This window comes from Strix aluco, chromosome 23, assembly GCF_031877795.1.
Source record: "Strix aluco isolate bStrAlu1 chromosome 23, bStrAlu1.hap1, whole genome shotgun sequence".
In the NCBI taxonomy this organism is placed as follows: Eukaryota; Metazoa; Chordata; class Aves; order Strigiformes; family Strigidae; genus Strix; species Strix aluco.
Genome location: NC_133953.1, coordinates 1,072,964 through 1,099,899, shown reverse-complemented (window position 1 = coordinate 1,099,899; position 26,936 = coordinate 1,072,964). Strand labels below are relative to the sequence as shown.

The 26,936-nt window shown below is 64.1% G+C and overlaps 7 protein-coding genes across 16 annotated transcripts in view; 6 read left to right on the top strand and 1 right to left on the bottom strand.

The window, feature by feature from the left end:
• SIK3 (SIK family kinase 3) overlaps positions 1 to 3,963 on the top strand; it is an 84,104-nt gene extending 80,141 nt beyond the window's left edge. For all 7 annotated transcript variants that reach the window (XM_074848886.1, XM_074848885.1, XM_074848884.1 and 4 more), the window contains 4 exons: positions 1,105 to 1,268; positions 1,669 to 1,801; positions 1,927 to 2,094; positions 2,335 to 3,963. In XM_074848886.1, coding sequence (XP_074704987.1) covers positions 1,105 to 1,268; positions 1,669 to 1,801; positions 1,927 to 2,084 — 455 coding nt within the window. In that variant the 3' untranslated portion in view covers positions 2,085 to 2,094; positions 2,335 to 3,963. The remainder of the gene's footprint in view (positions 1 to 1,104; positions 1,269 to 1,668; positions 1,802 to 1,926; positions 2,095 to 2,334) is intronic.
• Positions 3,964 to 4,661: 698 nt separating this feature from the next.
• Positions 4,662 to 6,295, top strand: APOA1 (apolipoprotein A1). The gene is made up of 4 exons (XM_074848909.1): positions 4,662 to 4,856; positions 4,953 to 5,008; positions 5,250 to 5,403; positions 5,487 to 6,295. The coding sequence occupies exons 2-4, from the start codon at positions 4,966 to 4,968 to the stop codon at positions 6,082 to 6,084; spliced, it is 795 nt and encodes a 264-aa protein (XP_074705010.1). The 5' UTR covers positions 4,662 to 4,856; positions 4,953 to 4,965; the 3' UTR covers positions 6,085 to 6,295.
• A 369-nt stretch (positions 6,296 to 6,664) lies between these two features.
• On the bottom strand, positions 6,665 to 7,334 carry APOC3 (apolipoprotein C3). Its single transcript, XM_074849079.1, has 3 exons — positions 7,165 to 7,334; positions 6,916 to 7,042; positions 6,665 to 6,841 (listed from the first exon to the last, which is right to left on the bottom strand). The coding sequence occupies exons 1-3, from the start codon at positions 7,220 to 7,222 to the stop codon at positions 6,745 to 6,747; spliced, it is 282 nt and encodes a 93-aa protein (XP_074705180.1). The 5' UTR covers positions 7,223 to 7,334; the 3' UTR covers positions 6,665 to 6,744.
• Positions 7,335 to 8,335: 1,001 nt separating this feature from the next.
• On the top strand, positions 8,336 to 9,861 carry APOA4 (apolipoprotein A4). The gene is made up of 3 exons (XM_074849078.1): positions 8,336 to 8,455; positions 8,574 to 8,700; positions 8,814 to 9,861. Exons 1-3 carry the CDS (start codon positions 8,407 to 8,409, stop codon positions 9,739 to 9,741), a joined length of 1,104 nt encoding a protein of 367 aa, XP_074705179.1. The 5' UTR covers positions 8,336 to 8,406; the 3' UTR covers positions 9,742 to 9,861.
• A 532-nt stretch (positions 9,862 to 10,393) lies between these two features.
• APOA5 (apolipoprotein A5) lies at positions 10,394 to 13,240 on the top strand. 3 transcript variants are annotated; one of them, XM_074849073.1, is made up of 3 exons: positions 10,394 to 11,276; positions 11,385 to 11,496; positions 12,304 to 13,239. In XM_074849073.1, the coding sequence occupies exons 1-3, from the start codon at positions 11,228 to 11,230 to the stop codon at positions 13,214 to 13,216; spliced, it is 1,074 nt and encodes a 357-aa protein (XP_074705174.1). In that variant the 5' UTR covers positions 10,394 to 11,227; the 3' UTR covers positions 13,217 to 13,239. The 3 variants fall into 3 exon arrangements, with proteins under 3 accessions (XP_074705174.1, XP_074705173.1, XP_074705176.1); XM_074849072.1 differs by having other exon boundaries at positions 10,394 to 11,496; positions 12,304 to 13,240; XM_074849075.1 differs by lacking the exons at positions 10,394 to 11,276; positions 11,385 to 11,496 and adding an exon at positions 11,526 to 12,140 and having other exon boundaries at positions 12,279 to 13,239.
• A 72-nt stretch (positions 13,241 to 13,312) lies between these two features.
• ZPR1 (ZPR1 zinc finger) lies at positions 13,313 to 18,664 on the top strand. 2 transcript variants are annotated; one of them, XM_074849076.1, is made up of 14 exons: positions 13,313 to 13,558; positions 13,886 to 14,047; positions 14,384 to 14,474; positions 14,660 to 14,730; positions 15,480 to 15,566; positions 15,646 to 15,768; positions 15,926 to 15,979; positions 16,091 to 16,157; positions 16,417 to 16,487; positions 17,260 to 17,349; positions 17,443 to 17,553; positions 17,649 to 17,735; positions 17,999 to 18,064; positions 18,347 to 18,664. In XM_074849076.1, the coding sequence occupies exons 1-14, from the start codon at positions 13,439 to 13,441 to the stop codon at positions 18,479 to 18,481; spliced, it is 1,335 nt and encodes a 444-aa protein (XP_074705177.1). In that variant the 5' UTR covers positions 13,313 to 13,438; the 3' UTR covers positions 18,482 to 18,664. The 2 variants fall into 2 exon arrangements, with proteins under 2 accessions (XP_074705177.1, XP_074705178.1); XM_074849077.1 differs by lacking the exon at positions 13,313 to 13,558 and adding an exon at positions 13,570 to 13,653 and having other exon boundaries at positions 13,912 to 14,047.
• BUD13 (BUD13 homolog) lies at positions 18,556 to 25,556 on the top strand. Its single transcript, XM_074849071.1, has 11 exons — positions 18,556 to 18,953; positions 19,171 to 19,264; positions 19,813 to 19,897; positions 20,063 to 20,120; positions 20,351 to 21,222; positions 21,682 to 21,980; positions 22,340 to 22,448; positions 22,921 to 23,059; positions 23,372 to 23,556; positions 23,912 to 23,993; positions 24,320 to 25,556. The coding sequence occupies exons 1-11, from the start codon at positions 18,556 to 18,558 to the stop codon at positions 24,411 to 24,413; spliced, it is 2,415 nt and encodes an 804-aa protein (XP_074705172.1). The 3' UTR covers positions 24,414 to 25,556.
• The last annotated feature ends 1,380 nt before the right edge of the window (positions 25,557 to 26,936 follow it).

Below are 26,936 nucleotides of genomic sequence, written 5' to 3'. Positions count from 1 at the left end.
CACAGTTGGAGCGGCGTCCCGAGCCGTGGGTGGGTGGCACGGCTCCGCCAACATCTGTTACCTCATGCTTTCCCTCGTGTTTTTCCCGGAAAGCTGTTAACCGCACGTAACCCCGCGGTTGTGCAAAGGCAGGGGGAGGCCGCTGCGCCTCCCCTGCCCCGGGCCGGGGTTCCGGCAGGACGGGAGGGCGGCGCGGGGGGCTGGGGCGCAGCCTGCGCCTGGCACGGGGGCTCTCTCGCTTCGGGGAGCGTCCTTCGGGCTGCCCGCGGCGGCCCGGCGCAGCGGGGGATCGCGTCCCGCCGGGCCAAGGCCCGCGCCAGCCGCTGGCTCTGGGCGGGGGATCTACCTGCAGCCGTGTCATTTCAGGGCAGCTCCCCGCTGCTCGCGGCCACGTCGGCATGTTTGTGCTCCGCGGGACGACTCGCTGACAGAGAGCTGTTGACGTGCATCGGCCCCGTGATAGGCTTCGCCGTACCTCAGGACTTTTTTCAAAACATCGTGTACTTGATGACGAGCGGTTTTGCTCGATAGGAATGTAGCCTTTACCCTCGGTCAGAAGAGCTTGCGGTGCAGATGGACTTTGCCAGGCAGAACACTCATGTCCTCCCACAGCCAGATTGGAGGAGGGCAGGGAGAAGTCATCTGATAAAAGCGAGTATCCTGGCCAACGCTCCCAGCAAGATTATGTTGCTTACAATTGCCAAGGGGCCCTGCTAGAACGTCCCGTGTTGGAGGCTGGGGAGATGCTTCTCCCTCTGCTCTTGTGTAACCGTGTGGGCAATGGAGGGAGGAGGGCGAGCGCGGGCTCGCGGGGCAGAGGCAGCAGGAAGGCCCCTGGTCGCTGCGCTGTGGGCTCCCGGCCCCCCGTTTCCAGGCTGCTTTTGCAGACCTGAGCGGAGGCAGCGCTGGGCTCTTTGGGATCTTGGAGCTGGCGGGAGAAGCTGCCCCGAGTGCCACTGGGGGGGCCCTGGCGCTGCACCACCTCCCCTTTCTGCCCACCCGCCACGAGCGCTCCTTCGTGCCGTCGCACCTCGGGCCCACGCAGCACCAAGACCTGCAGCTTCCTTCTAACCTGTCGCTTTTGTGCCTTGTCTGATTTTCCAGAGTCCATCGTAGGGAACTGCATGGACAGGAGCTCCCCCGGCCAAGCGATGCAGGTGCCCGACCACAACGGCCTGGGCTACCCGGCGCGCCCCGCCGCCAGCGAGCACCCGCGGCCGCGCACCCTGCAGAGACACCACACCATCCAGAACAGCGACGATGCCTACGTAGGTTTGGAGGAGCCGGTGCCCGCAGGGCTGACGGCGGCGCGGGGTGTCCTCCCTGCGCGCGGGTTGTGTCCTGGGGGACAAGGTGCCCGCGGCCGCGCCCCATCCCCGGCGCTTCAGGCCGCTGGGAACCGTCCTGCCCCAACGTTGATGCGTTCGGTGCCTCAGTTCCCTCCTGGAACGGGGAAGGGCCCTTCCCTCAGCGTCAGTCTGAGGGGACTTGGGCCGTCCAGTCCCTTCGTGGACGTTGGCTGTGCCTGAGCGGTCCCTGATGTGGATTTACCCGTAGTTGGAGCCTCGCTGAGGCCTGCGGGAGCTCCCCGGGCAGCCTCTCCAAGCTGGGGCGTAGCGGGGTGCCTTGTCCCGACCCCCCTTGACTTGGGCCCTGCTCTCCCCGCAGGTGCAGTTGGATAACTTGCCCGGCATGAGCCTGATGGCAGGAAAAGCGCTCAGCTCCGCGCGGATGTCCGACGCCGTCCTCAGCCAGTCGTCGCTGATGGCCAGCCAGCAGCTGCGCGACCGGGACAGCGAGGGTAAGGACGGGGGGCTGCTGGGGGGCCGCGCCGGGTGCCGAGAGCACCCGCTCGCAGCCCGCACCCCAGAACCGGCGCCCCAGAGCTCCTCGTGCAGCCGCTGAGGCGGTTCCTCGGCCTTACAGAATGCGGGGAGAGTTTGGAAGGTCAAGAGCATCCCAACCTCGGCGATGGCAGCCAGCACCTAAACACCTCCTGTTACCCGTCGACGTGTATCACCGACGTCCTGCTGAGCTACAAGCACCCGGAGGTGCCCTTTGGGATGGAGCAGGCCGGGGTGTAACCGGGAGGGGGTGAGTACTGGGGCGTCCTTCCCCTTCCCGCCGCACGTCGCCTCGGTGGCAGGCCTGGGCCCGCTGGCCTGGCTTTCATGTCCCTTCCTTGTCCCTGCGCCCCGAGGGAGGGGCCACCACCCTGAGCCCCCAGTGCGCGGGGCCGGGCCGGGCAGGCAGCGGGGGCTGCGGCAGCGGGACGGTGGTTTGTGCTCGGGTGTCTCCTAACGTCTCCGCCGCTTCTCTCTGTCTCTCTCGCAGGTTTGATGTACAGCTTTGAAACGAAAAGGTCCATTTTAAACCAACAGTATCTAGCAGCATTGCGCCAAATTGCCGTAGTATTTCTGACTAACTGGAATACCATGGCCCCTTTCCTCATAGTCACTTCATCCCGTGTGTTGTTCCTTTGGTTTCTTTCGTTTTCGCCACGTCTGCCTGTAACTCCCGCTACCGCCGACACGACCAGAGAACCCGCCAGCAGCCTCTGCGCCCGCGGAGGATTCGTGGAGCCCGAGCGAGCGCCCGGCCTGGCGGGGAGGGCGTTGGCGGGCGCCGGAGCCCCCCCGGATCTTTCGCCCTCGGCGCAGGGGAGGGGCCCGGCGCGCCCCGAGGGGCAGCGCTGGCGGGGGGCGAGGGCGGGGGAGCGCCCACCCTGGTGCAAGACGCTTCTTGTCTCATCCGTGTCCGCTGCTGTTCCTGCTCCGGCTGTCAGCGCGCGCCGGGGGTCGCCTCTTCCCCGCCCCCTCGAACCTTTTCTTTTCGAATCCGCAGACGACTTGGGGTTTTTTTTCCTCTTTCCTGGCCTGACGTAGGGAAGACAGATTTTTCTTTGTTTTCTTAGCTTCTCCTCCCGATCATGTAGGAATTGTTTTTCGGTAAATGTTGTTTTATTATTATTGTTATTAATAAAAGGCAAAAGGAATTTCTGTTTGAGAGAAATTTTTAACTAGATTCTGTTCTATATGAATTGTGACTTGCACCTTTTGTTCAAAGTATTTTATTTCTTTTAACGACATTGTACTTGTGACTGGTTTGCTCTCTCGTGCCAGTGGCGACAGTGGTCTTCTCCTTTATCCACCTGGGACGCGCATAGATCCCTCCTCTGTCCTTCTCTCCATCCTCTCCCAACGGATGGAGCGTGGAGCCCCCCCACCGGGGCTGGGGAGCGCCCGGTGTCATCGTTGCCTTTGGGACTTTACCAGCGACAGCTCCAATTCTTATTGACACTTTTCCGGAACCTTTTTTAAACGAGGAAAAACCGACCCGGCCCTCCTGAATTTGCACAGAAGGAAGTGTGAAACCAGCACGGCAGAGGTGACTCTGCTGTCCTCACCCCCGCCTCCTCCCGGCCTCTCCCCGCCCCGGGGGAGCCACGCCGACCGCCTCCGCACCCCAAAACCGCCGAGGGGGGACCCCGGCAGCGCCCGGGCCAGCCCAGGGCCCCGCCCTCCCCCGGCGCTGCCTCCCCTGGCGCTGGCGGGCGCGGGGGGCTCGCGGGAGCCCCCGAAAGCCTCTCGCTCTGTACCTTTGGTTTGTTTTCCTTTTGTTTACATGACACTGTATTTGTGGGAGAGCCGCCGGCCACCCTCCAGCAGCATCCGAAACAGCAGGGACTCGCTTAACCGTGCCATTTCGCAGTATCACACTTTTTTTATCATTGCTTTGTATTGTAGTAATCAATACGCGCAGTATATGTTGAATGTATATTAATATACTTTGCTATTATTTCTGTTTTTTGGAAATGTCAGAAGTATTTTTTTTCTTCCTCATTTATGTTGGACTAAAAGAAGTTTCAGTAAATCTTCAGTCCATTTTTTTGTGGGTCACTTGCAACTAGTCAATTAGTTGGACAGTGGGATCATGACAAATAAAACCATGATTATGATCTTCCCTCGTCTCCTGTTTGCCTTGTCACCCCACGCCGCGGGGCCGCTGCCGCTTTCTCTCCTGACCCGTTTCTGGCCTCCGTGAGCCCAGCCTGAGCCCGGGGATGCCGATGTGGGGCCCAGCAGTGGGCAGCTTCCCCCCGGCTTTAACCAGCCCCTCCTGCACGGTGCTGCCGGGGGGACGCCACGTCCCCTTTCTGCCCCGGCCGCTCTTGCCAGGCACCTTCACCCCCCCCAAGGCGTGGCCCCCCCGCGCTGGGTTCCTGCGGGTCCCCGGGCTGGCGGCTGCAGGATGGGGCCACCCCGGGTTTGGGGTTTGGGGCGGCCGCGCCGGCGTCTGCTCCAGGCTGAGCTGTCGCTTCGCTGCCCTGGTCCCCCGGCAGCGCGTGGGGGTGCAGCTCCTGGCCCCCCGCACCGGGGAAAGGGGGTGACGATGGCGGCGGCGCGGGGGAGGACAGGGCAGGAACCCGCAGGGCTGGCGAGCGGAGGACGAGGGGTCTGGGCAGGGCAGGCCGAATCGCTGCGGGTATAAACCCGGTCCCCGGGCTGCCGGCCAATCCCCGGGGGCTGCCGAGAGGCCCCGGCGAGGCCGCAGCGGCGAGCAGGAATCTGGGTCACCGGGAGCGTAAACAGGCTCCTTGGCCAGCGAGGCGCGTCCCGCGGGGAGCCCCTGTTTGCTCGCCGCCCCTGCCAAGCCGGCGGCTCCTCGGCGCTGGCCCACGCGCGCGATCCTTGAACTCTACACGCCACATCGCCCGCGCCGGGGAGCGGTTTCTTGGGCTGCAGCGTTGGCTTATCTCCGGCGGGAACTGCCCCCTCCTGCATAAATAGCGGCGGTGGGGCAGCGGCCGGCTCAGACGGGACGACCGGCAGCGCGGCAGCGGCAGGAGAGAGCTGGTAAGAGCCCGGGCGGCTGCGGGGGCTCCCGAGCCCGGGGCGAGCGGCTCGGTCCCCGCTGGCACCCAGCACCCACGTCTCTCGCTCTGCCCCCAGGTTCAGCGCCAAGATGAGAGCCGTGGTGGTGGCCCTCGCCCTGCTCTGCCTGACGGGTAGGTCCGAACGGGGCCGGGGCTGCGGCTGGGGCGGCCGCGGCCGCAAATCCCCGCGGGACGGAGCGGGACGGGGCAGCCGAGCCCGGCGCGGGCGCTGCTGGAAGCGCCGGGCTGCAGCCGAGCGGCTCCCGGGGCCCCTCCGGAGCCGGGTGGGTCCCCGGGCGGCGACGGGCCGGAGCCGTCCCCGCCGCCCTCCCGCCGCGCAGTCGGTCCTGAGCGCGCCGGCCTCTCCCCGCAGGCACCCAGGCCCGCTCCTTCTGGCAGCACGATGAGCCCCAGGCGCCCCTGGACCGCCTCAGGGACATGGTGGACGTGTACCTGGAGACGGTGAAGGCCAGCGGCAAGGATGCCATCGCCCAGTTCGAGTCCTCCGCAGTGGGCAAACAGCTGGAGTGAGTGGGGGGGCGCGTGGCGGGGGGCCGGCGGGGGGTCCCCGGGTGCCGGGCGTGCCGTGACCCCCCTCCGCTCCCCGCAGCCTGAAGCTGGCCGACAACCTGGACACGCTGAGCGCGGCCGCCGCCAAGCTGCGGGAGGACATGGCCCCCTACTACAAGGAGGTGCGGGAGATGTGGCTGAAGGACACCGAGGCCCTGCGCCAGGAGCTGACCAAGGACCTGGAGGAGGTGAAGGAGAAGATCCGGCCCTTCCTGGACCAGTTCTCGGCCAAGTGGACGGAGGAGCTGGAGCAGTACCGGCAGCGCCTGGCGCCCGTGGCCCAGGAGCTGAAGGAGCTCACCAAGCAGAAGGTGGAGCTGATGCAGGAGAAGCTGACCCCGGTCGCCGAGGAGGCGCGGGATCGCCTGCGCGGGCACGTCGAGGAGCTGCGCAAGAACCTGGCGCCCTACAGCGACGAGCTGCGGCAGAAGCTGAGCCAGAAGCTGGAGGAGATCCGGGAGAAGGGCATCCCCCAGGCCGCCGAGTACCAGGCCAAGGTGGTGGAGCACCTCAGCAACCTGCGCGAGAAGGTGACGCCCCTGGTGCAGGACTTCAAGGAGCGCCTCACCCCCTACGCCGAGAGCCTCAAGACCCGCTTCCTCACCTTCCTGGACGACCTCCAGAAGAGCGTGGCCTGAGCCGCCGGCCGGCGCGGCCAGGGACTGACCCCGGCCCCACACCTACAGCCGCCCCGGGGCTGCTCCCTGCCCTGCCCGGGGGGGCTCTGGGGACGGGCTGCGGGAGCCCTCCCTGGGGACCCCCCTCCTCCCCTCCCGCCGCCTCCCCTCCCCGAACCAGAGTTGGTCTCAGCTTTGCCTTTCTTTTGTCAAATAAACGTGACTTAAGTTATTGGAGCTCGCTCAGTCTTTGCAGTGGATGCTGGAGGGGGGCAGCTGCGCGTGGCGCTGGGGGCGAGGGGTGCTCCAGGCGGGGGGTGTCGGGGGGACCTGCTGGGTGAGGGTGGGGACAGGGAAGGTGCCCAGGGCTCTCCAGGACACAGTCGGGGGCTCTCCCCACACAAAGGGCTCTGCCAGGGTGGCCAACCCGACAGGGGCTGCTTTTGCCACTGGCTCCTGCCCCCCCCAGGCACCCACATGTGGGTGCTCACCCCGAGGCGAGGGGTCCTGGCACCCCGGCCTGAGCGTCTCTCCTGGCCCTTCCTCGCCCCACGGTGCGTGCTCCTCCTCGCCGCCCCCCCCAGTGACGCTGCCACAGCCGTCTGCTTCAGCGCCGCTTTATTGCCAGAACCGCGACAGCGGGTGGGGGGCTGGGGGGGCCCCGTCCAACCCCCGGCGGGGCTATGCAGCCGCCCGCCGCTTCCAGAGCTCAGCCAGCTGCTCCTTCAGCCAGGCCAGCCGCTGCTTCGCCAGGTCGGCGTTGTCGGCCAGCCAGCGCCTGCAAGGGGGGGGTTGCTCAGAGCGGGGTCCCCCGCGGGCAGCGGGGCACAGGGGCCGGGGGGTGGGGGGCACCTGGCCTGCTGAGCCGCCTCCGACTCCTGCACCGTGCTCAGGGCGGTCTTGGCCACGGCCGTGGCTTTCTGGGCGTATTCCCGCACCTTCTGCAGCAGAACCTCGGGCTCCCCGGGTGTCTCGGCCCCTGCAAGCATCAGCCTTGTGGGAGCGGGGGGCCACGGGGCTGGGCCCCCCCCGCTGTGGACGCACCCCGGCCCCCTGAGCCCCAGCCCCCTCCTCCTGCTGCAGCCCTCGCACCCCCCTTACGTGCTCCCGCCACCAGGACGGCCGCGCAGCCCAGCACGAGCAGGAGCGACGCCTTCATGGCTGCGGAGAGAGCAGAGCACGTGGCGCGGGGTGGTGGGTGGGGGGCCCGACCCCCACCCCGTCCCTGTCCCCTTCCTGGCGTGACCCTCGCCGGGGGCTTCCCCGCTCACCTGCGCTGGGCTCTGCTACGCGGGGACAGCCCCAGCCTCCCACTTTATACCCTCCCCCAGCCACCTCCGGGGGGGTTTGTGCAAAGGTCAGGGGCAGCAGGGCTGGCGGGGGGGTCACACACACCTGCACGGCCCCATCCTGCTGCCAGGGTTGCTGTGGAGGGGCCGGCGCCCCGGCCAGGGCTTGGGAAATCACCCGGGGAGCACGGCTGCCGGGGGCTCTGCACACGTGTGCCATGCGTGTGCCTGTGCCACGTCTGTTCCTGTGCCACGCGTGTGCCTGTGCCTTGGGGCCACACGCTGCAGTGTGTGACACCAGCCCAGTGCCTGCTGCAGGGCGCACGGCAGCGAGGGCCACCCTGGGGACAGGCCCGGGGCTGGTGCGGGGACACCCAGCACAAGGGTGACATCCAGCGGCACCGGCCCCAGGCGCGATGGTACCGGGCTGGCTCTGCCCAGGGCCATCGTGCAGCTGCGCCCTTGGCCCCGGGGCACCGCCGGGCTCTCGGGGCCTTGGTGTCGCTGGGCCACAGCCTGGAGCGGGTGCGAGAGCCCGATGCCCACGGCCAGGGATGCCCACAGCTCCCAGCGCCAGCCAAGGGCACACGGGGCCTGGCACTGCCTGTGGCACAACATCCCCCCGGAACCTGTGCTCGGGGCAGCGACACTGTCCTGCACAAACACCGACTCGTGTGTCCCCAAACATCCACCAGAGCGTCCCCCCGTGCCCATGTCCCCTCCGCCCCCGGGTCCCTGCCCTCCCCAGGAATGGGCTCAGCCCTGGGATGGCTGTGTGTACCCCCGCCCCTCTCTGCCCTGGCACCCCGCCGGGAGCCGGCAGGGCTGCGGTGACGGCTTTGCGTGTCAGGCGCTTCCACGTCGCGGCCGTGCTAAAGTCCAAGCCCGGGGCCCGTGTCACCGGCCCGCGTGGAACCCGCCGAGGGCGCTGGGGCTGCATAAATAGGGGCTGGGCGCTCCCCAGCAGCGCAGGTACCCGCGGTGGCAGCAGCACAGGCACCCCGGGCTCCCTTCAGCTCCACTCCACGCTCTCGCAGGCCCCCCAGCACCCAGGATGTCCCCAAAGGCGGCCGCCCTTGTCCTGGTGCTCCTGGCCGTGGCAGGTGAGGTGGCGTGCGGGTGCCGGGTGCCGGGACGGTGGCCCTGCTCAGGGCAGGGATGGGGACGCTGCATCCCTGGGGCAGCTGCTGTGCCAGCGCTGATCCCCACATGGGCTTGCAGGGGCACAGGCTGACATCAACCCGGATGAGGTGGCCAGCGTGCTCTGGAAGTACTTCACGGAGCTGGGCAGCCACGCCAAGGAGACGGTGGACCAGCTGCACCAGACCGAGCTCACCAAGCAGCTCAAGTGAGCAGAGCCGTGCTGCGGCACCGGGGGGGGGGACACGGCGGCGTCCAGGAGGTGCCGGCCAGGGGAGGGGGCTGCGGGGTTGCTGGTGCTGACATCCCCCCTCTTGCCAGCACGCTGCTGGAGAGCAACCTGCAGAGCGTCAACTCGTACGCCGAGGACCTGCAGCGGCGGCTGGTGCCCTTCGCCACGGAGCTGCAGGCGCGGCTGGCGCAGGACTCGCAGCGGCTGAAGGAGCAGATCCGGCGGGAGCTGGCGGAGCTGCAGGCCAAGCTGGCGCCCTACGCCGACGAGGTGCACCAGCAGATCGGCACCAACATCCGCCAGCTGCAAGCCAAGATGAGCCCCTACGCCGAGGAGCTGCGCTCCCAGGTGGACCGCGGGGCCGGGGAGCTGCGGCGGGCGCTGGAGCCCTACGCCACCGAGCTGCGGGACCGGCTGCAGGACAACGCCGAGAGCGTCCAGGCCTCGCTCAGCCCCTACGCCGACCGGCTGCAGCAGCAGATCGACGGCGGGGTGGAGAGCCTGAAGCAGCGGCTGGCTCCCCTGAGCGAGGAGCTGAAGGCACAGGTGGGGCAGAGCGTGGAGGAGCTGCGCCGCGGGCTCAGCCCCTACGCCCAGAACGTGCAAGACGGCCTCAACCGGCAGCTCGAGAGCCTGACGGTGCAGATGGAGCAGGCGGCGGAGGAGCTGCGCTCCCGCCTGGCCGCCAGCTCGGAGGAGCTGCGTGCCCAGCTCAGCGCGGTGGCCCAGGAGCTGCGGCAGGCGGCCAGCAGCGACGCCGAGGGCCTGCAGCAGCGCCTGGCCCCGCTGGCCCAGCAGCTGGACGCACGCGTGGGGCAGACTCTGGAGGCTTTCCGGCAGCAGGCAGCCCCCTTCGGCGAGACCTTCGGGCAGCGGCTGGTGGAGCGGCTGGAGGCCATGCGGGGCAAGCTCGACTCGGGCACCGCCGGCGTGGAGGATCACCTGGAGCTGCTGGAGAAGGAGGTGCGGGAGAAGGTGGCTGCCTTCCTCAGCACCGCCCCGCCGGCCCAGAACTGAGCCCCCCGGAGCACCCCAGGGAGGGGGCACGGGGCGGCCGGCCGCCCCCCCGGCAGCACACGCGCTCCCGGCCGCTGCCCGCGGCACAAATAAACCGCTGCCTTGTGATGCACGTGCTGGTCTGTGTCCTCCTTCCTGGCGGGGTCCCGCGTCCCGGCTGCCCTCAGGGCAGAGCATCCCCCCGAACTGGGGTGCCAGGGCCGAGTGGCGCTGGGGTGGGGCGGGTGGGGCACCCGATCCCCAGTGCGGGGGGAAGGAAGGGGACAGGAGCCGTGGCCCCAGCAAGCTGCCGTGCCGCTGGGCGCCCCGTGAGGAACGCTCCCACGGACGGGGGGGATTTCCCGCGCGGGCTGCGGCAGGATGGGGGTGCGGCCAGGGCTGCTCGGGGCCCCCCCCCGTGTCCGTGCGGGCCGGGGAGCAGCGTGGACTTTGGTGCCAGAGGAGCGCTGGCGACTGCGTGGAGCTTCGCCCCTGCGGGGTGACGGACTTTGCCCTCCGCCGCAGGGTGCCCGTGCCCCGGCCCCGCACCCCGACACGCGCCCCGGCCACGCAGCCCGGCCCCCCCCGGGAGTCGCCGGTCCCGGCGGGTCCCCGCTCGCCAAGCTGCTTCAGCGCCAACACGGCAGCGCTCTGCTGATGGAGAAGGCCGGGGTGGGCGACCAGCACCCCTCCCGGGGGTGAGACCCCAGCCCAAAACATCGCCCGTTTTTCCCCGGGGGAGAGGCAGCCTGCGAAGGAAACACCCCGCAAGGCGGCGGGTTCGGTGTCCCGGCGGGGCGCGGGCAGGCAGCCCCCGCCGTGTGCCGGGGCTCGTTCCACCCTTCCCTGGCGAGTGGGGCTCATCCCCCCGCACCCCCGTGGCCTCGTCCGGGGGCCCGGGCTGCCCTCGCCCCCTCTCGGGCTGCGAGTGCCTGCGGCGGGAGCTGCAGCCGGTGTCGCCGGCCCCGTCCCGCTGCCCCCCGGCAGCCCCCCCGCCGTTGGCTCCGCGGCGCAAAGGTGGGCTGCGAGGGGGGGTCGGCCTCGTCCCGGGAAAGCCGCCGGGAAAACAAGGGCTGAGCCAGCGGGACGGCGGCCTCTCGGGCCGCCCCGGCGCCAGCTCCCGGCCGGGAGATGCTCGGGGAGGGGCCGCGCAGCCCGGCAGCCCCGGGGGGGGGTGAAGGCCGCGGTGCGGGGCAGGCGAAGGGGCCGCCGGCGCTCAGATAACCGGCCCCCACGTCACCTCCCGGCACCGGCCGCCGACCTCCACGTCGCCTTTCCAGGGTCCAAACTGGCCACCCCTGCGGCCGCGCCTTATCGCCCGGGCGCCTCTACCCCCCCCCCCCACCCCGGCGACTATAAAGGGAGCGGCGGCAGGAGGGGGGCGGGCGGCGACCAGGAGCCGGGAGAGGGGCGCGGGGCAGCCCCGAGAGCAGCGAGCGGGGCGTCGAGCGCCGGCACCGCCGAGCCGCTCCCTCCTCGGTCCCGCAGCGCGGCGGCCCGGCGGACCATGGCTCCGAAGGCTGCGCTGCTCCTCGCCCTCCTGGCCACCTTACCGGGTGGGTGGCGAGTGCAGGGGCTCGCTCGGGGCCGGATGGGCGGGAGGGCAGAGCCGGGGCGGGCAGCGCCGCGGCCCCCCCCGCCAACCGCTGCCCTCCTGCCCGCAGTGTCGCCGGCCGAGCTGGCGCGGAGCGGCTTCTGGGGGCACCTCAGCCAGCTGACGAGCGACAAGGACAGCCCGGAGCACGGCCAGGGCGGCAAGCTGGGCGGGGACGTGGCGTGAGTAGGCCGCTGCGGGGGCTCGCCCGGCAGCGAGCTCCCCCCGCGCCCCACCGACACGCCGCGACCCCCGTTTCTCTCCCCCCGGGGGCAGGAAAGCTCGTGGGAACGGCCCTGGCGGCTGTCGGGGGGTTATTGGGGCGCGTCAGGGCAGAGCGGAGACGCTGCGGTAAGTCGGGCTGCTCAGTAATGAAAGGGCTCAAACTAATGAATTTCTGATTAAGACTAAACCGCGATGCATGAAAGTTTGGCTTGTGTTTGTTTCCCAAGGACTCCGCAGCTGTTTTCCCTCGGCCTCTTTGTCTAAAGTAAAACACTCCCTCTGTCACCCACGGAGGGCAGACTCAGCCCTCAGCGGGCACTTGGGCAAACCGAGATGAGGGGAACTCAAACAAAAGGACACAGAGATACAGTCTAGGGAGGGTGATCTTGCTGAGTTAGGAAGAAGACACCTGGACTTTACTTCACAGCCCGTGCTCTGGAAGGAAGGCCAGCTAGCGAACACCGTGAAGAAGACTGTTTACTTCTTCCCTTGACCACCAAAGACCCTCACTCTATTAAACTACGCGTGCTCGGACTATGTAAATGGGAACTCATTATCATAAGACAGCCACGAAATCTGAATATGTATGATTTGTGTGTAGGTAAACTGATGTCCCTTGCTAGTTCTCGGGAGCCCTTGTGGTGGAGAATCCCCAGGGTGACCCCAGCGCTGCTAATAAAGAATATCTGCTTAACGGTTCTATTGGATTCTGACTGTTGAGTGAATTTCTTTGTTTCAGTAACTAGACCCGCTGTCTCGTGCAGAAACCTGAAGGGAAGCATTCAGGATGGGGTCAGCTACGTGGGAAACTTCCTGGAGAAGCTGGCGCCCCTCAACAGAGGCCTCCAGCCCCGGCTGGACCACGACTCGGACAGCCTGCGCAAGCTCATCCGGAAAGAGCTGGAGAGCCTGAGGGTGAAACTGGCCCCGTACGTGGACGAGGTGCACCACAAGGTCGGGAAGCACCTGGATGATCTTCGCTACCGGCTGCAGCCGTTCACGGAGGAGCTGCTGGACCAGGTGTCCCTGAAGGCCCGGGAGCTCCGGCGGCACCTGATGCCCAGCCGGGAGGTGACAGCTCAGCTCCTGGAGGGCGCGGACGAGGTCCAGAGGTTCATGGCTCATTACGCCGACAAGATCGCGTTCCACACCGAGCAGGTGAAGGACATTTTCCACCCCTACGCGGACAGGCTGGTGACCGAGATCCACCGCAACGTGGAAGAGCTGCACAGAAACGTCGTCCCTCACGCCCAGGCCAGCCCAGAGCAGCTCAACCAGTACATCCAGGAGCTGTCCGCCAAGCTGACCCAGAACGCGAGGGACCTCCACCAGAAGATCCAGAGGAACCTGGAGCAGCTCAAGGTGAAGCTGAGCCTCTACCCTGGCAGCCTCCAGCAGCCGCCGGCCCCCACGGACCGCTCCCCGGCAGAGCTGGCCCGGGAGGTGCAGCGGCGGGTGGAGGAGTTCCGGAGGGACACGTATGTCCAGATCCAGGCCTTCACCCGGGCCCTCGACCAGGAGACGGAGGAGATGAGGCTGAAGCTCTCCTCGCGGCCTTCCTCCCCGGGGGACCCGCAGGACGGCCCGCCCGCCGTGGACGACCTGCGCGCCCGCCTCGACGCGCTCTGGAGAGACCTGGCGCTCAGCCTGAGCGAGCGGGGCGGCGAGGCCCGCTGAGGGGCCGGGGGGGGGCGGAGGGGCCTCCCGGGGGGTGTGTGGGGGGTGTGGGGGGCGGCGGGGCCGGGCGGGGCCGTCTGGCGGAAGCTGAACCACAATAAAGGCGCCGTCATGGCGGACTAGGCCTCGCCTCAGCCGCCACCTCCTCACGTGACCGTCCCTCCTCACGTGACCGTCCCGCCTCATGTGACCGCGGCGCGCAGGCGCGACGGCAGCGGCATCATGTCGGCGCTGGGGGCGGTGGAGGCGGCGGGGGGTTCCCTGTTCCGGCCCCTCAGCGCCGAGGACGGGGAGCAGCGCCCGGCCGAGATCGAGTCCCTGTGCATGAGCTGCTTCCGCAACGTGAGGGCGGGGCCGGGGCCGCAGCGGCCTCCGCGGGTAGCGGGGCAGCACCGGGGAAGGGCCCGCCGGGGGCCACGGCGCGTCCCGGGGCGAGGGTGGGTGGTGGGAGCCGGAGGGATGGGGTGCAGGAGGCAGGCGGGGGGCGGTGGGAGGCAGCGGGGGGCGGTGGGGCCTGCCCGGAGGTGGGGGGGCGGGTTGGGTGTTTGGGGGGGGTGACAGAGCTCGGGGACGGGGACCGGGACCTGCCCGGGGGGTTGTTTTGGCAGGAACACGGGGCCTGGAGTGTTGGGAGAGCTCGGCTTCCCACGAGGCCCCTCGCTGCCGCAGGGGGTGACGCGGCTCCTGCTCACCAGGATCCCCTTCTTCAAAGAGATCATCGTCAGCTCCTTCGCCTGCGACAGCTGCTCCTGGTCCAACACGGAGATCCACTCCGCGGGCAGGATCCAGGAGCAGGGCGTGCGCTACACTCTGGCTGTCGCCTCCCGGCAGGTGAGCGGGGGCTCCCTCTCCTCCCCCCGCCGTGGCTGGGGCCACCCGTGTGCCAGGAGCTGCCTGGCGCCCGCCTCTGCCCCTCACAAGCCGGTCTAGCTTGAGCAATAAAGCGTTTCTCCTCTGTGCCGTTTGAGAAATAGCATTATTTGTTTGGTAGTAACTGTGTAAAGCCCCAAACACGCATATTCCTGTGAACGGAGAGGCTGCTAAAGGCTGCCTGGAGCGAACGCTGCGGCTGTGGCGGGCGCCGTGTGTCCCGGGGTGGTCCCGTAGTGTGTGGGAGCTCCTGGTCCCGCTGGGACCCTAACGCCGCTCCTCGGCTGTCGTGTGCAGGACATGAACAGGGAGGTGGTGAAGACCGACTGTGCCACGACTCGTATTCCAGAGCTGGACTTTGAGATCCCCGCTTTCACCCAGAAGGGAGGTGGGTACATGGCCTGCGCCCCTCGGCCTGCCGACGCCGGCGGAGGGCCCGGCTGCCTGTCCCGGGGCTCACATAAGCTTGGCAGGGCCCACGGGGGGAGGTTGCTGGGGATCGGTACGAGCTGGCGGGGGGTAGCACAGCTGGGCTTAACGGTGCTGCTGCTTCTGTTTTCTTTCCTTCTCCAGTTCTCACCACCATTGAAGGGATCATTGACAGAGCGGTCGTGGGCCTGGAGCAGGACCAGCCCCTCCGCAGGGTAAGATGCTGTGACGGGGGAAGCTCCTCGGGGGTGCCTGCGTGGCAAATGCTTCTTTTGTTCATCCTCTGCCTGTTGGCCTCGTGTGCTGCTGATAAGTGTGTTGTGGGCTGTTAAAGAATTTCAGAATTTCACCAGACTCTCGGTATCTCTAGGCTTTATTAACAACTCGGAGTTGGGCCATCACCTCAGTGAGTGGCAAATGTCCAAAGGACTCGTGCAGTTTATATACTATTTCTGAATCTATTACCTAAGCCCAAAGTCTTTGTAAGGTCCTACTTAACCTTTTAGTTCTTGATTCTCATCATTTATTACAGTTCACTACAATCCCTTGTCTCAGCCGAATTCTTCTCTTCTGGTTCCAATTCTTGCTTCAGTTTCAGGGTCATCTTTCGGGTCATCACGTTCATCTTTCTTCCACTAGTTTTCATCTCGCACAATTCTGAGAAAGGCTTCAAGACATTCTATTAAAAGCTTAGGCAGAGCGAGCAGTTTCTATATATTGAATTCTCTTAATCTGGCAAAACACCTGTGTTTAGTCAGTTAATCATCTTTGTTAAAACTGTCTCTATGTGATTAGCTTGACTGGCTTTTAAACACGTTTCATTAGGCCTTAAAATCTATTTCAAATATACCAGAGGTTGTATTTAAAATTCTTCTGCAGGGCGCTCTCGTTTGTGCTGTTGTCGGTGTTGTATTCAGCTCTGGGCTGTCCCCAGCATCAGTCTCAAACGTGTCCTCTTTTGCAGGCGACGGACCAAGAGGTGGCAAGTAAAATAGATGAGTTCATTGGGAAACTAAAGCAGCTGAAAGAAGTGCATTCCCCCTTCACCTTTGTGAGTACGCGCAGGAGGGCAGCCCCTTTCCCGCGGGGGGAGGCGTGGGACGGCTTCCTGAGGCTTCCTTCCTCCGCAGATCCTCGACGACCCTTCCGGGAACAGCTTTGTGGAGAACCCGCATGCGCCGCAGAAGGACGATGCTCTTGTGGTCACCCGCTACCGGAGGACGCCCCAGCAGGCTGCTGCGCTGGGACTGGAGGTAACGGGGAGCTGCTGCCGCCGTGCTGCCCGCGCGAGGCCGGCGGGCCCCTGCGTGCTCGCGGCCTGGGGCAGCGGGGCTGATCGGTCCCCTCGTTCTCCGGGAGGCCCTCAGCTCAGGAACAGAGTTAATGCTGCGTCTGGTGTCCCCCTGGCAGGGAGAGGAGCTGGACGAGAAGCCGGTGGATTCTGCAGAGGACCTGAGGAATGAGGTGGGTGCCTTTGCAGCGCAACGGTGTCCATGCCTGGGCCGCTGGCTCCCAGGACAGGCTGTCCAGGCTGACCGGGACTTCCCGTTTCTCCTTTCCCTTCCCGTGACCCAGGTACTGCAGTTCAACACCAACTGCCCCGAGTGCAACGCTCCAGCTGACACGAATATGAAGTTAGTGCGTATCCTTTGAGGGGGGTCGGTGCTGTCTGCGCCGGGGTGGGAGTTGCTCTGTGCTGACCCAGGTCTCTTCCTGCTGCACCCATAAGACATAAACTCTTCCGAGTAGAGCCTGTCAGGGTGCAAATCTGTCTCGGTGCCGCTCACAACTTGCCAACGAGCTCCTGCAATACCTCGGGAGGGACTGAGGCTGTGAAGAGGGTGCAGGAGGCAGCTTTGAGACTTTCCTTTCCTTGAGTTTTCCTTGACCGTGTGCTCTAGAAATCCCTCACTTCAAAGAGGTGATTATCATGGCCACAAACTGCGACGCCTGTGGGCACAGGACAAATGAAGTGAGCTGGAAAACTATTGACTCCTTTTTTTGGGGAGGCGGGTAGTGTTTCATGGGTTTCTTGGAGTCCCTGGGCTTGGCGGTTCGGGCTGGAGGGAGCCTGGATTTACAGGTGGTGTCACGGGGTGCGTTGGTGGGTGTCACAGAGCTGCCGTGCTTCGGGGTGGGGGCCAGGCTGTAGGCGAGCCGCGTGGAGGCCGCATGTGCCGCGAGCTCAGGCTGGGCTAGACTTCCCTTCCTGAACAATCAAAGGGGCTGACTTTGGTCTGGAAGAGCCCCGTTTGGCGTGAGTCGGCTGTCTCCACATCTGCTCAAGTCCTCTGCGTTCAGGCGCCATCCCCAGGCTTGGGGCGGCCTCCGAGCTGCCAGGGTAAACCCTCTTAAAGCATCATGGTGTGATTGAAGTGTAAAAGCCTGTGAAGCAACTCCCTGAAAGGAGGGTGCAGAGAGGGGGGATGAGTCTCTTGAGCCAAGGAACCAGCGCCAGGACAAGAGGGAATGGCCTCAAGCTGCGCCAGGGCAGGGTCAGACTGGCTCTTAGGAAGGATTTCTTTGCAGAAGGGGTTGTTGGGCGTTGGAATGGGCTGCCCAGGGCAGGGGGGGAGTCCCCATCCCTGGAGGGGTTGAAGAGTCGGGTTGACCCAGCGCTGAGGGATCTGGTGGAGTTGGGAACGGTCAGGGTGAGGTTCATGGTTGGACTGGAGGAGCTTCAAGGGCTTTTCCAACCTGGATGATTCTGTGATTCTGTGAAGCTGACAGCCAGGTGTTCCTAGGTGAAATCCGGAGGAGCGATCGAACCGCACGGCACCAGGATTACCCTTCGGATCACGGACCCTTCCGACATGACGAGGGATATCCTGAAGGTACGGTGCATCCGATCCCTGCCCCGCCCTGCGGTGGGGGCTCGGGGCCCGGCCCTCCCTCCGTGGGGACTCACCGGGTGCTCGCCCTTGCAGTCGGAGACGTGCAGCGTGGAGATCCCCGAGCTGGAGTTCGAGCTGGGGATGGGAGCGCTGGGGGGGAAGTTCACCACGCTGGAGGGGCTGCTGAAGGACATCCGAGAGCTGGTGAGCGACCCTGCGGTGCTGCCGAGCACAGCTCGGGCCCCTCTGCCTTCACTTTGGCCTCGCTGGGGGCTGAGCACGCGGCTCTGCTCTTCCAGGTCGAGAGAAACCCCTTCACCCTGGGGGACAGCTCTGTGCCCAGCAGAACGGGAAAGCTGCAGGAGTTCATTGGGAAACTGCAAGAGGTGAGCGCGCTCCCAATTTTCCACGCTCCGCAGCGTGGTTTTTGCCACCGCAGCTGCGACGTGTGTTTAACTGAACTCCTCAGCAAGCGTCGCCTTAACTTTTCTATCTGTCCCACGCCTGCCTGCCTTGTTTCACTGAGCTATCACTGTTTTTTGACTGAGGAAGTCGTTTGAGCGATCTCAGGCGGGCTGTGTGTGTCTCGGTGCCACAAGTGCGGGGGGATTAGAAAGCCTTAATGCCTGCACACGCTCTCTTTCTGCAGATCATAGAGGGAAAGACAGAGGCTCACTTCATCATGGATGACCCTGCAGGCAACAGCTATCTTCAGGTGCAGTGTTGTGCAAAGTTTTCTGAGCGGTTTGGGTGGATTTTCTTCCGTATTTCCCCGGTGTGTGTGGGCGGGCAGGGTTCTTCTCGGGGTTCTGGGTGGCTGCAGGCTCTGTCCGTGGAAAGGCGAGTGCTGGGGGCTTCGTGGGAAGGAAGGCGGGAGCGGCGTCTGCTCCCCGGGGTCCGGTGCTGGGAATATCGAGCTCCCCGGGGGGTGGTGGGCAAGTCTCGCCCGAGCGTTTGAGAAGGGGGGTGCGAAGCTGGCGTCCATCTCGCCCCACAGAACGTGTACGCCCCGGAGGAGGACCCGGAGCTCAAAGTGGAGCGCTACCAGCGTACGTTTGAGCAGAACGAAGACCTGGGCCTGAACGACATGAAGACGGAGGGCTACGAGTCCGAGGGAGCCGCGGGCCGGTAGCCGGGCGCACCCGCACCCCGCCAGCCTCCTCCCCCCGCGCCTCGGGGGAGCAGGACCCGTGCGGGGCTGCGGGGATGGGTGCTGCAGCCCCAAGGCCGCGGGGATGGGCGCCGGGGCCTCCCGCGGAGGGGTACGGCCGCGATGGGGGGTGCGACCCCCCCCGAATAAAAGCTGTTGCTGGAGGGAAGGTGTCTGTCTGCTGCTGCTGGCCCCGCCCACCGCCCCTGGCCCCGCCCATCGCCACCTCCCCTGGCCCCGCCCACCACAGTGACGCCCCCTTGTCCCGCCGTGGCCCCGCCCCTTCCGCCGCCGGTCCCTCCGCACCCGCCGTCCTTTCCGGCGGCGCCATGATGGCGGCGCCGGGGCTCTCCAAGGCCGAGTACCTGCGGCGGTACCTGAGCGGCCCGGCCGAGCCCGCCCAGCCCCGCCGCCGCCGCAAGAAGAAGCCTCCGGGCGGCGCCGGCAGAGCCGGGTGAGTTGCGGGGACGCCGCGGCCCGCGCCTGCCCCGGGCCTTTCGCGGCAGGCGCGGGCCTCGGCGCGGTCGCTGCCCGCCGGGACCCCCCTCGGGGCCGGGACGCTCCCCAGGCCCCCACATCCACCCCCCAGGCCCCCACATCCACCCCCCAGCCCCTTCCCGCGGGCGGGCTGGCCGGTGGGCTGACGGCCGGGCCCCTCTCCCCGCTCCCAGGATGCGGATCGTGGACGACGATGTCAGCTGGAACAGCATTGCTGCGGCCCAGGAGAAGGAGGAGGAGGAGGAGGACGAGGGGGACCTGCCTGTGGTGAGCGGGGAATTATGTCCAACTCAGCCCATTCTCCGTACGGCCCGGCCCGTGGCTCCCTCGCGGAAGCGCTTGCCCAACCCTTTCTCCCTGCCTCCTCTCTTGGGAGGCTCCGCAGCAGGGATGGGTGAGTTGCCCAGGATTTAGCTCCCTGCTAAAAGCAGCCCGTTCTTGACACGTTTTCATTTTCCCAAGCGCCAGAAGCACGCGGTGGGGCCGGCATGGGGGGCTCGCAGCTTTAAAACACTCACTGGAGACAAGGTGGGAGGTACCCACGGGATTGCAGGAGCCCGCTGACCGCTGCGGCCGGGCTTGTGGCCAGGGCTGGGAATCCTGGCAGCGAAGAGATGACGCTGAGGGGGAAGAGATGACGCTGAGGGGGAAGGCTTTGGAGAGCAGCCTTGAGATCCGCCCGTAGGAAGGCAGCAAAATGGTGGTCACACATCAGCTGCCCATGAGTGCAATTATGCTCAATTCTTTGGGTTAGAGAGTAGAAATTCTCTTTTTTATTGAAAGCCATGTTGGTTTTTGTGGGGTTTTATCTTCAGGTGGCAGAATTCATTGATGAGCGTCCAGATGAAGTGAAGCTCATGGAGCAATTCCGAACGAATGCTAAATGGAAACTGTTAGGAGGTGAGACCAGACCTTCCCACTTTCTCTCTGACTGTTTATCTGCTCTAAACTATTGCAAGTTAAAGATAATACTGGCTAAAAAAAAAAATAAATTCTTGAAAAGCTGAAGAGGTGATGAACTGGGGACAACTCAACAATGGTGACTTTCTGATTGTTTTTCTTCAGACCAGAACGAAGACTCGCAAAGCTCAGATGTTTCAGTACCCGCCAGATCTACCGTGAGGTACGGGGCTCCGACTAGAAATTCTTTTGTCGGTTAACTCTTGTTTTCTGGCATCATCTGTTTTGTTGTGCAGTTTCTAAGTCTTTGCTGTGAAATGTGGGAAGCAGTGTATGCTGGGGTTCATCTTCTGCTGTTGAGTAGCCTCTGCTGGTGGGGGGGAGCTGGCAGGTAGCTTGCTGTCTAGGTTTTTGCATTCATAAAGTTGTTTTCACCTTCTCCTCCCCTCCCAGGCGCCAGCGCCACGACTCCCCGGACAAATCGTCTCCAAGGCAACAGCGTCACGACTCCCCAGACCTGTCCCCTCCCAGGCGCGAGAGAAACAATTCCCACAACCTCTTGCCTCCGAGGCGCCAGCGCCACGACTCCCCGGACCTCTCCCCGCCGAGAAGGAAGCGCCACGACTCGCCAGACATGTCGCCTCCCAGGCGCCAGCGCCATGACTCCCCCGACCCCTCACCACCAAGATTGAAGTACAATGTCTTCTCTGACCCGTCTCCCCCAAGACGGAAGCGCCACGACTCCCCCGACCCGTCTCCCCCAAGACGGAAGCGCCACGACTCCCCCGACCTGTCTCCTCCCAGGCGCCAGCGCCATGACTCCCCCGACCCATCACCACTGAGGTTGAAGTACGATGTCTTCCCTGACCTCTCTCCCCCAAAACGGAAGCGTCACGACTCCCCTGACTTGTCACCTCCCAGGCGCCAACGCCACGACTCCCCCGACCTGTCACCACCAAGATTGAAGTACGATGTCTCCCCCGACCTCTCTCCCCCAAGACGGAAGCGCCACGACTCACCCGACCTGTCTCCTCCCAGGCGCCAGCGCCACGACTCCCCTGATGTCGCTCCAAAGAGAGTCAGTTCAGCGATGGGGAAAAAGGGCTGCAAAACCACAGACAAGTTGCTGTCAGGGAGAGGCCAAGGAGAGCCGTCTCAGCTCAGACACAGCACCTCTGACAAGTCCTCGTCACGTCAGAAGCATCAGGCTACTTCAGATCTGTCCCCTCCACAGAAGAGGAGGTACGATTCTGACCCGGATTTGTCACCGCCTGGGAGAAAGAGCACTGGGTCACCTAGTCTGAAGAAGCAGAGCAGAACACGAGGTGAGCGTGCGTAAGAGTTTGTCGTGCCGGTGCCGTGCTTTGCTGCCTGCCCACGCTGCGATCAGGTTCGCACGCTCTGGAGAGGGGAGCGGCGTGGAGTTGGTAGTCTGCACTCTGGGAATAGTAACGGGTAGGTTGCCATCCCTGTTGGTGAAGCTCGTTCTTGTAATCCTGTTTTTTCATCAGCTGGACTAGAATTAACCTCAGAGTTAGCTGGCAAAGGCTTAAACATGTCCAAAAGGAAAAGAGAGTTTAAACCCTGTCTTTAGGCAGTACCTGGTCAGAAGCAAGAGCGTTCACAGACTCTTGTCACATACTTGTCTTTTCCCTACAGCTTGTCACCTCTTAAGGTCTTGATTTTTCTCGGAGTTACCCTCACACACCACCACGCGTAGTCCTTTCATGGGACTAATTGTGTCTAATTCTGTGATTTTTAGCTAGTGTATGTCTTTACTGCAGGTGCTTCTCCAGCCATGAAAAAGCTGAGGCCCGTGCCCTCGCCCACGAGGTGCCTGAGGCACAGCTCCAAGTCCCCGTCCCCACGGAGGGGTACCCGGAACGCCTCCGAGGCTGAGCGCGGGCAGGGCCCTGTACGCAGCGATGCCCTGAAGCGTGCTCCTCTCAAACGGAACCAGAGCAAATCCTCAGACTCGGATTTATCCCCTCCGCAACGGGCCCTGCCAGCCGGAAGGGATCAGCGCGGTTCCCCCGACCTCTCGCCTCCTCGCCACCGCGACGCTCAGGGATCGCCCAAGAAGGTAAATGCTGCGTCCATCCATTTCAGCTGTAGATTGCTTCCTGCTGATAGGGAATCCTGAAAGTCCAACGACTTACCAACTGTGCAGTGGGGATTTCACATACTTCATGCGTGCAGCTGTGCCAGACCCCCTGCTTGCAGCGAGGGGCATGAGGTGGGGGTGAGAGAGGGGCGCTGCCTCGCTCCGCTCTGCTTCCGGAGCCCTGGGGAAGCTGTTTGTGAGGGTCCCAGCAAAGCGCCGTTGGAACGCGACTGTCTCTGCCCACGCGTCTCCTGATTTCGGGCCGTCCCCTCGTTACGCCTCGGGATGGCCGGACTGCGCTCAGCCAGCAGTGAACGTGGTTTTTCTTTGGTTTGCAGGCGAGGACGATGTTTTCTGGGGTCAAAGCTGGCTTGGTGTCAGCTGACGTGCTGCGCAGGGAACAGGAGGAGCTCAGGAGGCACGAGAGAAATAACAAGCACTTGGAAGGTAGGGGCGCGAAAACACCGCGAACACCAGCACGCTGCCTCTTCCCTGCCCTCGGCTGCCCCTGCTGCTGCCTCGGGGTGTTGGGGTGCTGAGGGGGCATCCCAGGGGAGAAGCACCTGCGCGTGCCGATGGATTCCTTGGGCAGGGTCACTGAGCCCCAAAAATAACATTTATAAATGGTGATGTCCAAGTGGTGCCGGTGGAATTGTAGCAAAGGCGAGAGGCTTTTTCTGGGCTCCAGCTGCAGGTCTGCAGAAGCAGACTGGTGTTGCGAGAGCTCTGGGCACGAGTGTGGCCGCATGGGGCAGCAGCTGGAAGTGCGAGCTGGGATCCTGCCTGCTTTTAGATGATAAGCTCTGTCAGAGGCCAGAACAAGGAAAAAGCGTTGAAATGAGTCATGGTTAGCCATCAAATTGTCTGGAGACGGCAAAATGCTCCAAAATGCCTGACTCGAGGCATCTGCTCCCTCCAGAGGAATCCCAGCACTGTGAGACCGTCTTCCGAGACAAGTTGGGCCGCAAGAGAAACCTCACGCAGGAGTGGCTGGAGCAGAGGCAGAAAGCTGAAGCCAAGTCCGAGAGGGACGAGCAGTACGCCAAATGGGGGAAAGGGTAAGGCTCTGCCGAGCTCCCCAGCACGTGCCTTCAGCCTCGCGCTGCAGCGGAGGACTCCTCGCTCCCTGCTTTTCGGCCCGGTTTTGGTTCCGGTGGCGGTGCCACGTCACTTCATTCTGAGCTTGAGCCCGGGACTGGGAGAGCCCGATTTCCACGTGTCTTAGAGGCCCCTCCGGGATCCGCTCGGCTGCTGGACGTGCTTCGGGCTGCGTGCGGCGTGGCGGTTCCAGGCTCAGACCCATCCCGTGCGTCCAGCCGGTCGCAGTAAATGATTGCTTGGCTTCGGGGTGAAACTGTGTTTGTTTGCAGGCTGGCACAGGGGAGGCAGCAGCAGCAGAACGTGGAAGATGCGATAAAAGAGATGCAGAAGCCCTTGGCCCGTTACATCGATGACCAGGACCTGGATCGAATGCTGCGGGAGCAAGAGAGAGAAGGAGACCCCATGGCTGACTTCATCAAGAGAAGGAAGGCCAAAGAGAACAAGGAAAAGAAAGGTTTGGCTGTTGATTCGCACCGGTGCATGGTTTAAGGTTGCGGTGTAGAAGTGCAGCTGCTGCTAAAGACGAAGCCGACGCTGCCCGCGTTGGCGTGGTCTGGAGTTGGTGTGGTCGCGGTATCGGCTGTTACCGCCTCGTTCCCAGGAGCGGTTACTGAGATTTGCTAGCGTAGAGCGCAGTGTCAGTCACCTAAAATCAGCAGGCTCCAGTGGATTAGGCGTATCTTTGGGGGCTGCAGCTGGGCGCTAGGCAGCCTGCGCACCGCGCCGGGCTGTGCCTCTCGGGGCGGTGACGGCGTGAACCGGGATTGCGCCGAAGGAGTAAACGGCTGTATTGCTCTTCCTGTTCCTAGAGAGACCGAGGTACAACGGACCAGCCCCTCCCCTCAACAGATTTAATATATGGCCTGGGCATCGCTGGGACGGAGTGGACAGGTACATGTTGGTGGTGTGATGGTGTGTGACAGTAGTAGTGACAACAGAGGAGCTTTTGCTTCCGAGCTCACAGCGTAGGGCGTTACCAGATGAGTGAGGGAGCAGCGTAAGCTTGAACGTGCTACGGTACGAGCGGGTGACGAGTAGGTGCTTGTTGGGGACAGGAGGGAGCGAGGCTGGCAGGGTCAGCGCGGGTGCGCTCACCACGGAGCACGGCGGAAGCTCAGCCCAGGCAGCGGGAAAGCTCGTCGTGTCGCTGAAGTGCTTCGCGGCTTCAGAAAAGCTTCGGCGCAGCAGCCCACGCTCTTCTCGCTGTCGCTTTGTAGGTCCAACGGCTTCGAGCAGCAGCGCTTCGCCAGGATCGCCAACAAGAAGGCGGTTCAGGAGCTGGCCTACAAGTGGAGCGTCGAGGACATGTAGCCAGGCTGCGGAGCCCCGCCACGCTTGGACCAAGAGGCGAGGCTGGGCCGGGAGGAGCGCTGCCAGGAGAGGGTTTTCCCGTCGGCCCAAGAGGACGAGCACTGACACCCGCAGCGGGGAGGCTGCGGGACGGCCACGGCTCTCTGCTGCTCCCCGGGAGGTGCTGCAGGCACTGCTCTCTGGTCCCTTTATCTGTCTTCTAACACCGCATAAACTCTGTGCTTAATTGTTTTATGCCAAATACTTTGTCCTCTGAGGGCAGTTCACAACTCTTCAGGTGTCCTAAATCTCAGGTTTTTCTTCGTGGTGAAAGCACGTGGAGCGCTCGCTCACGGCAGAGTTAACCTCACCCAGTAGGTCAGCCTGTTCCAGAACTTGGTTGCAGCTTTGGTTGTGTTCCAGTTGTTCCAGAGAGCAACTCTACCCTAAAACTACTTAACAGGGTGAGCTGATTGGCCTCTGGGCTGATGTCGGATCCCCTGTGCCCTTCCCAGTGCACCCTAAGGGCTTCCATTCGGTTTGTGTAGTTCTCCAACCTCCTTCCTGGAGTCGCCGCCTTTCAGCAGGGTTCATAAAGCTCGGCCTGTCCTGGCCCGCTCTGCGCAGCGAGTAGTGCTCCGGCTCTGCGGAGAGCGACCAGCCTGCAGAGCTGCGCTTGACAGCGGGAGCCGTGGGGACCCGGCAGATCTTCGTGGGGCAGTTTCTTGCAGAAATAAGCAGGCAGAGGTTGTTAAATTGCTTCTCCTGATGGCTCTGGTGGAGGAGCGAGCCATGCAGACTCGTGCTCGTGCTTGTATTTGTCGGGCTCGGGGCTGGAGGCCGGGCAGAGACCTTCCCTTCATCCCGGCCTGCGAGGAAGCGCTTCTGGAAATAAATACAGTTGTTCTCGGGGAGCGGGTGTTAAACGCAGGCAGCGGTTTCCATGGAGCTGCCTTGTCTCTGGGAGCGGGCAGGGGCAGCCGCCAACACTGCGCTGCCGAGCCCTGGGAGGGCCGCGGGCCAGAAGTACGACCACAGACTCTTCTCTGGAGTGGGAGAGTTGTGAGAACTTCCTTCCCGGGTTTTTATTCCCTGTGTTATGTTTCTAGCAGTCCTGGAATCTGTGTGTACACTTGTAAATAACAGCTTCCTTTTTTTACTGGACTTTGGCGTGGTGGTGGTTCTTCCAGGGCAGGGACGAGGAGGGTAGATAACTGTCAGCTGCTGGTAAAAGGGTTGGACGCGGTGTCTGCCGCGGCCGTCAGCGCCTGCTGTTACCTCTGCCAATCCAACTGTGCTTCGCTGGTGCCTTTCTTGGGGTCTGCTGGAACTCCAGGCTGAAAGCGGGGACTTGGTGGCCCCCGGCCGCCCCGCCCGTGCCTGGGGGACTCGTGTGAGCATCCACACTCCAGGCACAGCTGCTCTCCTGTCGCCGCCTGCCAGCGCATGAGCTGCGGGCTGCTGCTCATGGCCGGTGGCTGGGAATGGGAGGGGAACGGGGAGCCAGGCGCCGCCGGTCGATCTTGGAGCGAGCTGCGGGGTTTGTCGGAGCCCAGCCAAGCCCAGGAGGCCCCGCTGAGCCACTCGCCCTTCCCCTGCTGCCGCGGGCCTCGCCGCAGCCCCTCGGGCAGGAGCTGGGTTGGGAGCGCGAGGCAAGCGTGCGGGGCAGCAGCAGCGTGCGGGGCAGCAGCGACAGCCAGAGCTGCGGCGTGCTCAGAGCTGCTCTGCACTCGGGCGTGTTTTCCAGTTGTACTTTCCCCTTCTGTCACCAAAATCCTGTTTTGTTCTTTTTTTCCTATAACTTGATGCAGCTGCGACCTCGAAGAGTGGGGTTACGTTTGGCACGTACTCATTTTTGCTCTCGCTTATCTGACTGAGACTTCTGGAGATGTGAGAAAAATACTGTGGAATTATTGAATTCACCTCGGGGTGGAGGGTTGCGGCCCCGGTTCGATGCTCGGCCCGCGCTGCCTGCGGAGAGCCCGTGCTCTGGCACGGCAGCCGGCGGCGGCAGCTGCTGCCTCGCCTGGCAGTTGGGATGGGAAGCTGCTCCCTAGGAAGGCAGAACCGTCTTACTGCTGCTGTGAGGCGCAGCCCTTTAGTTGGTACCTGGAAAACAGCATAAATTTCTGAAGGCTGCAGTTTTTAAGATTTTAGGTAGAGGTGCTACTGTAGAGACCTCGTAGGAGGATTCGTTACAGTTCTGAATTTATACAGTACACCTAGTATTTGTTTTGATTCTCAGATATTTTGAAGCTGTATCTGCACACAGTAAGGGTGTGGGAGAGCTCGGACGGTGCCGTTTCAGCATTTTAACGTGCGTCCTATGCTCACAAATCAGCAAATACTAGACAGCTGGTCTGGGTGCAGTTGGAGTAGTAAAACCTGGGATCTGAAACAGCCCTTCTTTGCCTCGAGCGTGACTCCGGGGCCCGAGGCGGGTGGCAGAGCCGTGCTGCCTGTCCCCCGGGCCTGGGGAAGCGCCCAGCCTGCCCGAGGTCCGAGCGGGTGCCCGGCCACCTCGTCCCCGTGGCCTGCATCCCG